Raw genomic sequence first — 14,845 nt, forward strand, 5'->3', positions numbered from 1 at the left:
AACTGAACCATACGAAATGATAGATACTAGGGTGCTTTCAATCCAAATCTACTCCAATGATATCGATGATAGGTACCTAAGTACCTATGTACCTAGACTATTAGTAGCTAGGCAAAGTTTCCTTTGGGGTTAGGGTTGTACTTTAATAGCAACCCCAACCCTAACCCTAACCACACACCAGCCCCAACCCCAAAGTTCCTGCATCTTATGTACTTCTGAATAAGTTTGTATCCCAATGAACTACCCGTAATTAATCATTCCTATATCAATTTGAATCAAAACGCCGCCATGCCCCAGTCTCAAAGCTCCAAACGTGTATAGTCTTTGGCGGTGCCCCTTTGGTGGACTTCAGACAGTATAGGTAGGGGTAGGTATGCTTATACACTATACGATTTTACCGTCCCCCCACTGATAGCTGGATGTCCGACTGAGAGAATTCGTCAATCGGGAACGCCGCAACCTCCCCGGATTTAATCATATCATTAGTCTTCAGATAGGAAACTAGGCCGTGCGGACTCCTTCCTAGGTAGATTGTTCTGGCGATCCAATTGATCCTTTATCCCCCTAAACCTCCGCAATAAGCGTTACAATGCCGCTTATATTCCATTTATTATTGCAAACCTTGCTCTACCCAATATTCTAGCCGGCCTGTTCTTCACATCTCACCATAAATCTGATTTCGTTCCGCAACTAGGTCATTGAACTGGCTTTTCTTACCCATTCTGAACTCGCTGTGTCGGTGCCTAGGCATCCAGACCTGACTTGCTAACATTCTACGGCAATAATAGGGTACACTGTAACGGGCAGCTCACTGAATTTGCTTATATTCGCATACCTAACTACCTAGATAGATATTCACTTCATTACCCAGAAGGCCATCTCATGTTATAGTAACGAAAGTGTTTAAATTCATAGCAGGAGAATGGAATAGACGAACTAGGTGTATTATTCCAGCAAAATTTCTTTGCTTAAACTGCGTCGAACGTAGACGGAATAACTTTTTGGGGTACCAGCTGTTTTGGATTAGTAATCAACAAAAGTGGATCTTCTTCATTACCCCTGAATTCCTACTTGTCATGCCCCTATTGCTAAATCTGCCATTGTCACACTCACTCGGATATATGCAAACATAAGACTTTATACTGGCTCTATTCGCTCTAAGAAAACATCCTAAGAAATCCCAGTCTCCACTCTATTTCATTATCTCAGCTGATACCTTTCTGCTCAAAATCTTTCCCACGTTCGTAACGTTACCATCGGCTAGTGGTGAAAAATTTTAGTCCTTGCGGATATACATGCGCGTCGTCGAAAACCAGTAGTAGCCCCCATTAGCACTGAAGTTATCACGAGATCCATATTCGACAAGCTCGTTTTTACCCCAACTCCGCTCAAGATCTGGATCCTCCGCCGGAAACTTGCTTTCTATGTTGTATTCATGGACCATCATATCTCGCACGCGTTTGGGGCATAATACGCCAATATTCATACCATCCGGAAGAGGTAGATTTCTGGAAACATTAGCAGCCGTAAACCAAAGATACTGCGTATTAAAGTTCTGGAATCAACTTACGCGCATCCAGGCACTCTGAGCTTATTACCATCCTCCTCTGTAACCTCGAACCATTGCCTATCTTGATATGGCCCTGTTTGAGGAACCGCATGCCCTATTATTACCACTGGCCGTGCGTACTCTTCAATGATTGCCATCGTCGGACAATCAGGCGGTCCAGTAAAGTCTATGAGCATAGTGTTGTCATCGATCATGGGAAACTGTTCATGTTTTCCGTAACTGGGATCGAGTACATTAAATCGAATGATATTCGATCTCTCAAGGGCAATTTTGTGTTGAGCTGTGTATGCTAAGTCTGAGGTGTAGAGGCTTATCTGTTTGCCCGTATTCCTCTCTAACCGCTTGACGATGGCTATTGCCAAGCAATGTTGGGCTACGCTTCGCGGACAGAGTGAATTTCGTATGTTATTCTCTGGAGAACGGGCTCTTAGGATAGCGCCCAGCCCTAAGCATACCACTTTCTTGATGCGGTTTGGTTTTGGGATACTTTCTATGGCTTCGTATACTTGCGTAGCTCGAGTGCTTATGGTTTGCCACCTGTTCCATGCTTCCGCAAGAACGTCATGGATGTCTTTGCTGGGTATCAGATCTTGCTTCGAGAACCAGTATGGACTACCTTCTGGGTACGGTAGAAAATACTTGTCGTAGAAACTACCTTTCGAGGGAGGATTATTGGCAAGTTCCTCATTTGGCATCTCTTGCTCAGGTGGGTAATCAGAAATTGCAGTTTGACAGAGCTTGTAAAACTCCTTTATGCTCCCAATTTGGCCTCTTATTCCAGGGTTGTTGAACATATACCAATTGCACCTGTTAACAATTTTAGATACACGTTTCCTGTCTTGGTGTAGAAGGCCTCTCATTTCTTTCAGTTGAAGAAACCTGCCCTCGAGAGAATGATTTCCGTTGGTTGCCATCACGTATAACTTGTATGTAGGCGGATTATTGCAGTCATGAAGAAATTCGAGACAGGTTAAATTAGGTACCTTCATGTATAAAGTATTGTGAGGAATTTAAGGAATGCTGGAATATATAAATAAAGTATACTCGGTACCTGCCTAGGTAAGTATCGGTGGAGCTCCAACATTCCACAGTATGAGTTTGATTCATCAACATGTTTTTAGGCATTGATATTAGGTCAAGTACATTAATCCCTCTCTTTGGTACGGCTTCGTATCTGTAATACAGTCACTGATTACTCAGGTTAGCTAGAAAATACGACGAAAATTACCAAGTCCTGTGACATGATTCACAGAATCTCGTGTCACCATGACTTTTTTAACACTCCCAAGCCCCCATTGATAAGCTGGTAAGAGGTATATGGTAAATGTGGCCACATTGCAGGAATTTTTACGCAGGATATTTCTATTTATGACAGTTTATCCTCATTAATATCAGCATGAAACCAGCTAACCTAAACTTTTCATTAAAAAGATATCCCACCCCCCTTTTCTATTTGCCCCTGAGACGTACGGACGCTCTTAACTAGAGTTTTTCCAGTAGTTTATGCCCTCCTTTATATAGAAATACATCACAGATTTTGTTTATAATCTAATTACCACCCCCCAACATTTTCATTTCAAAATAGCAACAATTCCCAAATTAACCCTAACCCTAACCCTAACCGAACCCAACGTAATCACAACCCTAACCCTATTCAACCGACACATTCAGCCACCTATCTCACTTCGCCACACCAATACAAGCAAAACACTTCTTAAAAGTCTGAACCTCAATACTCAACACGCCATCACGGTCAAGCAGCGCAGCAGGAGGCCAGTACTCCGGCTCAACACGGTCCAAAAGCCCCGGATAGGACGTCAAGCCGCGGGGCTCAGTAACGCCCCAGGGGTTGCGGACAATGATATACTGGTTCTCCTCCTGGCCCTCGCTAACCCAGCCCAGGACCGAGTAAGCATGGTTCGCAACCAAATTGCTCCCGCGGAACATGTCGCCGGTAGCGTGCGTCCAAGCCGCCATGGGGCTGATAGTGCGCTTGTTAACACTGCACGCGCGCACGAGACCCGCGAGCTCGGCCGCGGAGTGGCGGTCTGTGAAGTAGTAGCGCGGTTCGCGGCCGTTGATCTGGGCCATGGCTTTGACGGGGTCGCCGTTGTGGGCCTGTGTTAGGTCGACGCGGCTGCGGTCCTGGGAGCCCGTCATCCATTTCACGAACGCTTTCTCGTAGAGCGCGGGCCAGGCCTCGAAGCCGTCGCTGGAGCGCGCGTAGATGGGCATGTCGGTTGAGTTGTTGACGGGAATCTGGTAGTCCACTTCGACGGTGTCGGTTTCCGCGTTGTTGCGCCCGCCTTTATCGTGGAATTTCACGGAGAGCGTTCGTCGGCTGCGTTCCATTGGCGAGGAGAGCATGCGTGTTGATCGGTTGATCATGGCTGGGTTGGACCAGAACACGGAGAAGATGGCGGCGATCAGCCAGCAGTTGCTTGCTGCGCCCTGGGTTGGGTCATCGAATCGGTGCTGGTATTGCTCGTGGAAGTTGCGGGTGAATGCGAATGGGGGTCCGTCCATCATGAATCGGCGGGGGATGCTCCGGAAGAGGGCTTCATTCATGTCGCGCCAAGAACTGTTTGGAGGGGCCCATTCGCGATCCTCCTTATTATGGCGGAAGGGGAGGACGAGATCGTTGATCGTCTCGGTGATATCGTCGTTGCCAACCGTTCTACCTAGCGACTGGCCATCAAGTATGAGACGGAGTTTTCCGTTCTGCATACGAGCCATCTTGATTCGAATATCTCCGACCTCCTTGAGACCAATCTTTTCCAGGTCATTGAGAGTTTTAACACGTGATAGGTCTGGTGTGACAAGGTCTCGCTCCTCAAGAATCTTGATCTCATTCTCAGGCAACTCCTCGGCTCGTCGTTCCTGCTCATTGAGCTTAAGGCCAGCAAAGAGGACTGACTTGTGCTTCAAGTCGAAAAGCTCTTCATAATCGGTCTGCAAGACGTCTGAGATGATACGCGAAGTGGACAGTGCGTGGCGGTCCAGCTTATGGCCAATCATAGCTTCGACTAGGGCATAGGGGTTGATCGCACCGATGTTAACTTCTTTGGGTGGTTCATCGGGAGAAGGCTCCTGACCAAGTAGAGGGCTATCATCATCCTCGTTTCCAAGATCCTCGTAGTCTTCAGACATGGTTCGAGAAGGTATTGATCGCCTATCCATCTTATGACCTGTGAGAGCCTCAAAGAGAGCATACGCGTCAATATTGTTGGAGGATATCCCGGGAGGGGAAGAACTAGAGTGAGAGTCGGAAGTAACCATCTTGGATTGATGCAGTAATAAGTTAGGTAGGTAGTAGGCTCATTAGTCGTCGGAATTTTCACAGTGGACTGATGGTAACGAAATTACTAGGTAGATTATATACCCTTTTTCATTGGGAGCCGATGAGATAGGTACCTAGGTAAATACGGTAGGTAAGTTTCATCCTGCTTCTGCTTCGAATCAATGTTAAAATTTGAGACTACCTCAGTGAATTATAATTAGGTATTTACCCCAAACGCTTCCTTCGGCCAATATGCACTTCCTCAATACTCCTCCCTGTAAGTTTTGACCTATTTTGATCTCCGTCGTTATAGTTCTGTTGAAAACGCCATCCCAAAGACTGACATCGGAAAAAGGCTTTTCAACTACTAAGTACCTAGGTAGGTAATCTTTATATTGAGTTTAATGTAGAAATTACGTTTCCAATTCCTTCAAACGAATCACCGAGGATAATTCCCTACTCCGCAAATTCTTACATATTTCATCTCACCCTTTTAAGTCGACAGGAAACTCAAACTTGGCATGATTTTGAACTATTGAGGACGTATCAAATATGATTACCTAGATACCTAATAACGGCTCGGGAATTTACGAAAACTCAATCTTGCCAAGAGATCTGAAGAACCTTCAGATCGGGATAGGATCTAAGTTCCATGGTGCATACCTAGTACCCAGGTAGGTGCCCATGAAGGATAGGTAGATTAGGATACTTCTCCTCAAAGGTAAGGTACATACAGTAAATTTTATCAAATTAGGTCCCAATATGCATCTAGAATATCAGAAGTGCACAAGTATAGGTAGGTATCTATCAATGCCTTCTCTTCGTAAGTACGGACCTAAAGAAAAGCTTACTCTTATCTCGCACCCCTAACATTACTCTACCTATGCTAGCTAATTCGCGTCAACTGTGGTTTGTCCCCCTTGTTCCACAAGCCCGCCTTCTTCCAGCGTTTTAGAATTGCCATCTAGCACCCCTCCAGCTGGCTTCCATATTCTTCGCCGAATCTGGTTCCACTTAGAATTATTTCCTGAGAGTTCATTTTCGGTCTTCTCTATCATCGGCTCCAGCCCGAACATGGCTTTTATAGCGCTATAATCGGGTTTGTGCTTCCGTATGAGCTCACCCAGTATTGTCTCCCCCAGCTTATCCACTATCCATCGGCCGGCCTGAAGGCCAAACACGACTATAAAAACGAGAATCCCGAGAGCGACACCAACTAGTATCCAATGTTAGCATTCCAGTATTACGGGAACTTGTGAGAAAGCCTAGGTACCTATAATTCCATACACTTTACCCGGGGTTTTCTGTGAGGCTTCGTAATCTAGAGCGAAGATAGATGAAAGGAATGAGAGAGGTAACTGTAAAGTGTTAGTTTGCTATCAATTCAACCGCATAAGGTGGAAACTCACGAAAATTGTTGTAATGACGGTAAAGGCCATGAGTGTTCGACCTTGTTTTATACTCTCTTCAGCTTGACGGTTGGCAGTCTTAGACAGTTCATTGGCAGTCTTAGCTTGATCATTGGCAGTCTTGGCTTGATCATTTGAAATCTCATTTTGTTCCAGAGAGAGGATTGTATCTACCTAATACTCAATAGTTAGTTCTAAGCAACCACGGTGATGGATTGCATTGATCCTACAGCTGAATGGATTCGATCCGCGGCTTGGTCCATGTTTTCAATATCACTAATTATCCTAGACGCTAAATAGTCCGATTTTACCAGAATGCCAGCTTTTGAGTGATCGTCATTACCCTGCACGTCACTCATTTTCATCTGTACATTGTTCTGGTAGTTGGCAATAGTCTTGAGAATGTTTAGCTCATCGCGAATATCCTTGATGTCACAAGAAAGAGCTGCTGCTTCGCTGATGGCTTTTTTCACATTCTCGGCAAATCTCTTTTTCCTTACATCGTCTTCGGCGGCATTTCCAACGTTGTTCTTTTGCAAGCTGAACCCTGCGTATAAGTTTGCTTCTTTTATTGCCTTTAAATTGTAAAAAATGTTAGAATATAGTATCGATACTAGGTAGTGTTTTTAGAAAGAGGGATTGATTAAGACACACAATTTCATTAATGGCGTCGAAGTAGATTTGACCTATCGATTGGTTTGGTTCATGGTCTACTTGCTCTCGTTCGTAGAAGCCGATACAGTAGTCGACAAGCAGTTTGCTCATATCAACTGCGGAGCTAGGCTGAGAATGACTTCCTCCGGCCTCTCCTCTCTTACCAAGGTATTCAAGTATGTCAGTTAATAAAGAATCTTCTTCCTTATCAACAGGATGTGTAGTGGCAGTGATTAGTAAGTCTTTAATGCGCATTAGAACTTGAAAATAATAATAAAGTGAGTTGCGAACGTACCTTTATCGATAACCCAACTCCATAGTTGATTAACCCGAAGAAGTTTCCAAGATGAAGGACGTGTTGAATACATCTTCTTTGTAACTACTTGGGTTTCGTTGCGATGTCTTTTGTCGTCCTGAGATTTTTCATCAGAAGAAAAGTGGTAGTATGCCTCGTCAAGTGTCGGTGATCCATGGATAACTTTGCCTTTATAAGAATTGAACAAACTTTCGTATCTTGTTTTTGCTTCCTTCAATTTTGCCTCTTGTTGGTCCGTCTCCGTGGAAAACTCGGTAGAAAAAGTAAGGTACGGCATCTATCTCCGGTTAGAAAGGAATCAAATATCCCAATTTGACCTATTAAATGCCCACTTAGTAAGTAATAAATTGGATATTCTTACGTAGAGAGATTTGTAACCCGAAGTGCCATTTTTCCCATCAATAGCCACGCATCGAGGACTCATGAATCGCGATTGAGATGTTCTATCCGGTACTTGCAACCAATTATCTCGGAAAAAGGAACTTATCTCCTGGAAATCTTCCTTTGTCGATCCCCGATCTTTCATGATTCTTCTCAGCAGATCCTATGAGATTAATTAATGGATGTTCCTGTCACATATAAGCCCTGTCCGCGTGCTCGCAGGCAGCGGCGTCGACATTATGGCTCGGATAACATAGGAGCGTTGATAAATTTAAAACTCACATTCATCCATACCATCTATCCATATATAGTCAGCATATACGATATAAAATAGTAAAATATTAGATAATAGCTATACTCACATTTGTCGCCGGTAAATGAACCCACATGAACTTTGGTTTTTCGCGGAGGTACATTTGATATAGGCCGAAAGGCTTGTTCAATGATTCCGGTAATTGCTTCGACTTGGCCGCGAAAATTCGTTCCATGTTGCCTTTCGCCTCTTTCAATATCGCGTCGGGTCCTTTATCATAAATAGCTTCCTTTACGTTGCGAAATCGTCTAAGGAATCCCGACCCGGCATTTCCTTCATAGAATTCAATGATTGCAGCCTCGAATCCTTGCACCACTGTAATGGAATCCCTATCAAGATTTCCAATGCTCGGTATGTTGAAGGGCTCCATACGTCTTGATGTTTGAGTAAAGGGAGGGTCCCGTAAGATGTCAGTGACGAGAGATTTATTAACATCAATCGCTTTGCCCTTATTCCCCTTTCCAATTTCTCTGGAAATTTGAGGAGAAATTCTATCCAAGGCAAGTTTCCGACTGTTTTCCGTACTATCTGTAGGCCGCGAGCTAGATAGAAGTAACCATAGTACTTCTGGTTCCTCTCTATACGCAGCCCACTCAATGGCACTCCATGATTCTGAACCGGCAATTGTAGGCTTTTCTTTCGATCCTTTTCTTTTCATTAATATCGTGCCAGCAATATCATGTGTTTCCTCTATCTCTGCAGCCCAGATGATAGCTTCCTGTTCCAGCTTATCTTGATTACCAAAATCTGCCCAAACCATCCTGTCCAACAAAAGCCTCACAATCTCAGGACTGGAATTAGGTTGTTTGAAAGCCATGTATAATGCCGTCATTCCATTATTGTCGCGTTGATCGACATGTTCGAGATTTAGGGAATTGTCCAATAGTTTGTCCACGATGTCTAGGTATCCCATCTCGCATGCAAACATCAGTGGGGTCTTTCCACTGTTGTCTGCTTTGCATAAGTCTGCCCCTAATTTTAGCAGCAGGCCGACAATCTCGACACTACCTTCTTCCGCGGCCACACATAGTGGAGTCCTGCCTGTGGTATTGGGGACATCAAGGCTGGTCTTATCTCGAGATAAAAGACACTCCATGATGGTTATATTCTTATGAGTACTCGCTATATAGAGAGGAGTACTTTTATCACTATCAGTTATCTGGGCGTTTGCTCCGTGATCTATAAGAAACTTGCTGGTCTCTGTTTCGTTGTACATGACTGCTTCGATTAAAGGGGTGTACCCTCGGTCATCAGTAACGTCAATCTCTGCTCCAAGGAGAAGCAGCTGTTTAGCCGCCTCTGTTGAGTTGTTCCAAGCTGCTCTATGAAGTAGGGTTCGTCCGTGGTCATAATGCTCGCGATGAGCGTTGATAGTATCTTTATCCTGTAGTTTTAATAGTTCGGATAGCTTGTCCTTGTCGTAATCATCGCCCCATCCCGACGTAAGAAATTCATACAGTTCTGTCCAGTTTTGCTCTTTGAGTTCGACTTCATTTTGGTGTTCAACCTGAGCCACGGGGGGGTCGTCGTCATCAGCCATGATTGTCCAATGTCGGGAAATGACTTTCTTGAGAAGTCCGGTGAAATAGCTCTGTTGTAGGATGAATTGAAGATTCGGGTACTTCGTAGGAAAAGAAGCATCGGGGTTTGAACAGAAACTCAAATAGTAAGATTGGAGATGAGAAACTTGCGCCCTCACAGGTTTATAATCTACCTAGGTAGGTATAACCAACACTATCTCTGGATTTTACCTACCTAGTTACTAAGTTTAACTTGGTAGTAAATACGAGCTGAAGTAAGTCGGTAGCGACATAAGGGGATCATTTCACCTAACCGACGTTGCAATATTGATACAAATTTCTTTTTCAGCTGGTGTCAACCTTGAAATGCTGCATGGCGGCTGTTAATTCTCACTCATCGCCGACCTATAACTACACCATTAATTATTATAGTTACTAATGTTTGCTAACTACAGAAATTGTGGACGAAATAATAAAGTCAATCGGAATTCCGATGTTATGAAAGCTAAGATCTTTCATACTCAGCTAATTCATACCTATATAAGTCTCAAGTTAAGTGTTGCTCGACTTTTGACTTCCTAGAGTGGACCATAAGGCCGATTCCGCCAACCCGCCAATTCAATTAATGTATTGAAATGTATACAGTATAATACAGTATCATAACGTACAGTCTGATACATATTCCACACAGTGCTCTGAATCTTACAGTGGGTCATAGCGCTATAAGGCGCTGAAAGTCCCTGTAACTTATAGGCGTTATAGCGCATAGCTTTTTTACCTTCGTATTTCATATTTCAGTATATAGCTCATAATTCGGATACCCTTATACGCTTCAATTTTCGGTCGCTCGCAAATAAAATAGGTTCATTCGAAAGCGCTTTGAAAGATCTTTCTATTTATATACATTTTATCTATTCAAAACTAGTATTTCTACCTTGAGATTTAATTAAACTTATAATACGCGCTGTTGACATTTACCCGATGAGGCTCAGCGTATGTCACGTGATACCCATCGTTTTGAACTATTACACGTATATCCTTCTTTATTTACCTACCTATTAATAGGTACGCATTCAACTGAATCGAATCGATTGATTTAATTCGTTTCGAAAATGTTTAAATAGGTATTAATAATAACCTTAATGGGCTTCAGCGCTAGCTTTAGGACTTTTTATATACCTAAAAAGCCATTTATAAGTTACAAGGAATTTATGCGCTATAAAGCCTATGAGTTACAGGGCTTTCAGCGCCCTACAGCGCTACAATCCCCTGTAAGTTTTAGGGCACTGTGTGGAATATATACCAGACTGTATGTTATTACACTGTATTACACTGTATACATTTCAATACATTAATTGAATTGGCGGGTTGGCGGAATTGTTCTTATGGTCCGCCGTCCTTCCCCTTGAATCTTACTATTGATCCTAATGCGCGAATAAATGCAGTACGTACCGTCAGCCACCCGGTCGTCTTAGAAGAGCCGACAGTTGACTGAAAGCCACATACGTAACTACTCCGTGGGCGCATAGGGATCAGCATCAACCAACCCCCATTCATAGCATCGGGCATCTCATCGGATGCAATACGACATCGGGTCGGTGAAGAAAGGCAGCTGCAAAATATTTCACACAATCACGAACACCACACACGAATCCATGTATAAACAATCCCCATACGGACCATCATCTCTTTAGAACAGCAGCCTGGCAGCCGCCAATTAACACCCTATGCTACAGCCCTACAGCCTAACCCCCGCCGCGCCCATGTATGTACATTATCGCGTCTAAGCCGACAAGCGGCAAGTCGCATCGCCCTCGGAGACGGTACGGTAGTCGAAAGGTACAACCCACATACCCAACGAGCAGCACCTCTTCCTTGATTCCATCCATCCAACAAACGGGAGTAGTAGCAGTGGTAGTGGTAGTGGTAGTAATAGTAATGTGGGATTATGTCGAATAGAAAAGGAGGTGGCGGTTGAGGTTAAGGTTAAGGTTAAGGGGTGGGATATCAGATGAGAGTTGGAAAAAAGACACCATAAATCAAAGAACGATGATGATGATGGAACGCCGGTATGGCAGCCATGGAAAAAAAACCCGCGGCCAGCAAATCTATGAACCCGTGCCATGCCCCTAAACGAAAGGAACCGAAATCAATGTTCATCGTAATCTCGTTGCGAGTTGGTGCTGTGATATGTGCGATGCATCCATCCCCCGTACTCAACTAATGACGCCCTACTTTGCTATATGCTTGATGCCGCATTGATGCTAATTTAATGTCGTTTGCTCGTTACTTTTCGTGCTCCCTAGGCAAGCCTGCCTTCAAGACGATTTAGAGAATCTTCGGTGACGACCCGACCAAGGGGGGTATACGAATTGTCTTGAAATCCATCCCTCTTCGGCCTCCTCTTTCCCAGCTCATTTCTCGGACGGCTTGGGTTCCTACCAGGGACCAACTGAGACAGGCGAACCGTAGTTGCCTGACATTATATCTTCCAAAATCGAGCCTTGGCCGCCGGACGTATTCGGGATTCCACCACCTGGTCCACCAACCCATCCGAGATTTGCGCTCATGGACGCAATGGCGGCTCCTAGTCTGCCACCTGATTGTTGATTATGCTTAGCAAGAACTTGATCCCATCCAGCTGAATGCAAGGTAAACCCGGCTCCTCTCTTAGATGCTTCATTGATGACCAGAGCCCATGCCTTCGATATCTCATCGTACGCGTTCTCCTTGTGATGCCGATGGTTTTCCCATTCGGGTAATTCGTGAACTACCTTGGTAGCACCATCGAGATACTGCAAGGAGACATTGGCGCTAGTCTCGTGGGGAGGGAGATACTGGGGAGTAAAATCGGCAAGGGCTTCGATGAGCGCTACAAGCGGTTGCTTGACTCGGAAGTAGGTATAGTCGGAACTCGAATCGCCGTAGGGGAATGCATTTCGTAGCTTGTCCTGATACTCCTTCAAAACTTGTAGCGCGCACTCAACCGTGGGTCTTGGGGCACTCTTAACAACCTCCTCGCCAATCTCGGGTTGTCGCTCGCAAATGGTCTGTAAGACGGTTCGCAGTTGTGTGGCATCGAGAGTCTCGAGGAGTCGAGGGAGGGATAGAGGCCTCCCAGCTAGTTCGCTCGATCGAATCTTTTTAGTTGCTCTTGGGGCAAGTTGTCTGGATTGAATTGCAGGAGAGCTTGTAGGCGAAACAGACATTTCATCGCCATCATCTTCAGCCTTTCGCTTTCGGCTCGAACCAAGAGTGTTGTAGAATGGAGAAGACACTAATGGAAGAATGATTGTTAGCTCACAGTACAGCTTGCGTAATCCAACGATTCATAGCATAGTCGAGTCTATGTTCCGTGACTCCAAACAACGGAAAGATAACAAAAGCAATGCACTCAATAAATACATACTTGAACGTGTGGGAGAACGTCGGTTTAGATCGTGTTGGTGTGAGAAGAAAGACGGTGGCTGTGGTGACAGCAGCACGTTCATTATTGCTGACGACTATTTATCCGAATGCGAAACGCTTCTTAATATCCCTTCTCCTTAACGTCAAACCGCTTGTGGGATGATATATTTCGTCGACGTCGGTCGGTTTTATCGGGTTGGTTGTTGTTGACAATAGGATCAGTCCAACGAAGGATAGAGGAATGATAATTGTCGGGTCGAGAGAGGGAGGAAAAGTAAATAAATTGAGGGGAGAATGGAGGATGGAGAATAAAAAGAATGTTGTTGACTTGTCGTTACTTATTTCGTCAGGTTTCAGGCATAAAAGACCGCCTAATATTGGCTGCGCATTGACTTGACGGGGGCAGCGCAAGTTGTTTAAGAGTAAGGGATTAATTATGTAGAAAGAGGAGGAGAAGAATGAAAGTACTGCACTGGTGCCGGTGCTTGTACTGGTGATTATTCGGTTTAGGTTTGGGTTTGGTTGGAGTGGATTCAAGAGTGTGTGTGGATGTGTGTGGATATGCGCTGGATGTTTCTGTCCAAGTAACAACGATCGTACTTGTCTTAGGCAGACTGCCCTGCTTAGCCAAATCCTAATGGCCTAATCGACAGCCAGCTGCCAGGTGCCCCGGTCTATCCCTTGATGCTGTTGGCTACCTCGAATCAAAAAGCGGGTACCTAGTTCCTGTGGCTGCACTAGTAATACCTACGTCGTACCTAAGTATCTAAGTTCTTAGGTATCTTAACCTTACCTAACCCTGTCATACTTATGTAATACAATCCATTCATAAGGCACAGGGATTCCTCGTTTATTAGTACAGCGTACGAAGTAATTATTCAATCGTTCGTTCGTTGACTCATTCGTTCATCATTTCAATGCAAATAGTTACATTTTGTCTAACTATTTCATTTCTGACCACGCTTTTCTAGTATCGTAGATACGCAATCTAACGCTTACACATACAATACACACTCAAAGACAATGATGTCGCATGAAATCCTGAACGCTTATTTTAGACCACAGACCGTCGCCTCTCATCCATCCACGACCCCTCGCCCCTCGTCCACTTACACATCTGTGTGGGGATGCAGAAAAAAAACAAGTCACAAGTCACCAACGCAGCAACCGTCCAAGGATCCCCGTCGGCCCTTCTGATTGGCTCCCTACCAGGGTTAAGCTCTTCTAGACAAGCAGCTCCAACGTGACCGCCTCTTGTTACGACACATTTTCCATCAACTCAAGGCACAAATCATAACCTATCTCTAAGTCGCCAAGCCATCCAATCTGACTAGCTCCGTATATTAGTAGATGCATTGGCTTGCTCTCTTCATACCAAACTCCAGCATCGTCCGAATCGTGCGGCTCGAAGGTTGCTATACCTCACCCCAGACTGTCCGACATACAGATCTAAATCTCCAGAACCAGATGACTCATATAGCGCGAAATTAACCAATCATTACTATTCATACCTGGGTATCTAAGTATCCAATGTGAGACTATGGCCATGACAACTATTGGTAACTATAAATCTGATGTACTATTACAAATTACAGGGGTGCTGTAGTTAATTACATGTCACTCAACGAGGCAGTCCTCTTATCCTACGTGTTCCACACTTTCTGATTGGGTATACTTAATTGCACGAAGAATTGGATAATCATAGCACGTCGCGGAAATAGCTTTCGTTTAAAAGCAATTCAGCATCTCATTGATTTAGCAGCAGGACATAAGGCCACATTGCGTACCTATCCATCGCAATATCTCAGCACAAAGGAAGAGACGTAGGTTAGGTCATAAGCGCCTGTTGCCCTTGAGTAGGACGACAGGAACAACAGTGACTTCAACTTAACCTCGTCCAATAGCCTCTCGGATACCTTAGAAGGAGATCACGATAGGTATAGGAGCCCCTAGTTCATGGAAACCGATTTCCATAGATTTCCATGCCAGTAAAA

General features: G+C 44.5%; 4 protein-coding genes across 4 annotated transcripts; all 4 read right to left on the reverse strand.

The window, feature by feature from the left end:
• Nucleotides 1-1,276: 1,276 nt before the first annotated feature.
• GGS22DRAFT_179550 (uncharacterized protein) lies at nt 1,277-2,484 on the reverse strand (the record flags this gene model as incomplete). Its single annotated transcript, XM_047963690.1, has 2 exons — nt 1,277-1,508; nt 1,571-2,484. 2 exons carry the CDS (start codon nt 2,482-2,484, stop codon nt 1,277-1,279), a joined length of 1,146 nt encoding a protein of 381 aa, XP_047819702.1.
• A 766-nt stretch (nt 2,485-3,250) lies between these two features.
• GGS22DRAFT_200021 (cysteine proteinase) lies at nt 3,251-4,923 on the reverse strand (the record flags this gene model as incomplete). Its single annotated transcript, XM_047966378.1, has 1 exon — nt 3,251-4,923. The coding sequence occupies exon 1, from the start codon at nt 4,847-4,849 to the stop codon at nt 3,251-3,253; it is 1,599 nt and encodes a 532-aa protein (XP_047819703.1). The 5' UTR covers nt 4,850-4,923.
• Nucleotides 4,924-5,740: 817 nt separating this feature from the next.
• Nucleotides 5,741-9,463, reverse strand: GGS22DRAFT_188159 (uncharacterized protein; the record flags this gene model as incomplete). Its single annotated transcript, XM_047964693.1, has 9 exons — nt 5,741-6,066; nt 6,145-6,208; nt 6,260-6,433; nt 6,490-6,834; nt 6,914-7,155; nt 7,209-7,506; nt 7,591-7,773; nt 7,893-7,907; nt 7,973-9,463. The coding sequence occupies 9 exons, from the start codon at nt 9,461-9,463 to the stop codon at nt 5,741-5,743; spliced, it is 3,138 nt and encodes a 1,045-aa protein (XP_047819704.1).
• A 2,418-nt stretch (nt 9,464-11,881) lies between these two features.
• Nucleotides 11,882-12,934, reverse strand: GGS22DRAFT_188160 (Cut8-domain-containing protein; the record flags this gene model as incomplete). The annotated part of the gene is made up of 2 exons (XM_047964694.1): nt 11,882-12,720; nt 12,853-12,934. The coding sequence occupies 2 exons, from the start codon at nt 12,932-12,934 to the stop codon at nt 11,882-11,884; spliced, it is 921 nt and encodes a 306-aa protein (XP_047819705.1).
• Nucleotides 12,935-14,845: the final 1,911 nt, after the last annotated feature.

Source organism: Annulohypoxylon maeteangense, assembly GCF_022496945.1.
Source record: "Annulohypoxylon maeteangense strain CBS 123835 unplaced genomic scaffold GGS22scaffold_7, whole genome shotgun sequence".
Classification (NCBI taxonomy): domain Eukaryota; kingdom Fungi; phylum Ascomycota; class Sordariomycetes; order Xylariales; family Hypoxylaceae; genus Annulohypoxylon; species Annulohypoxylon maeteangense.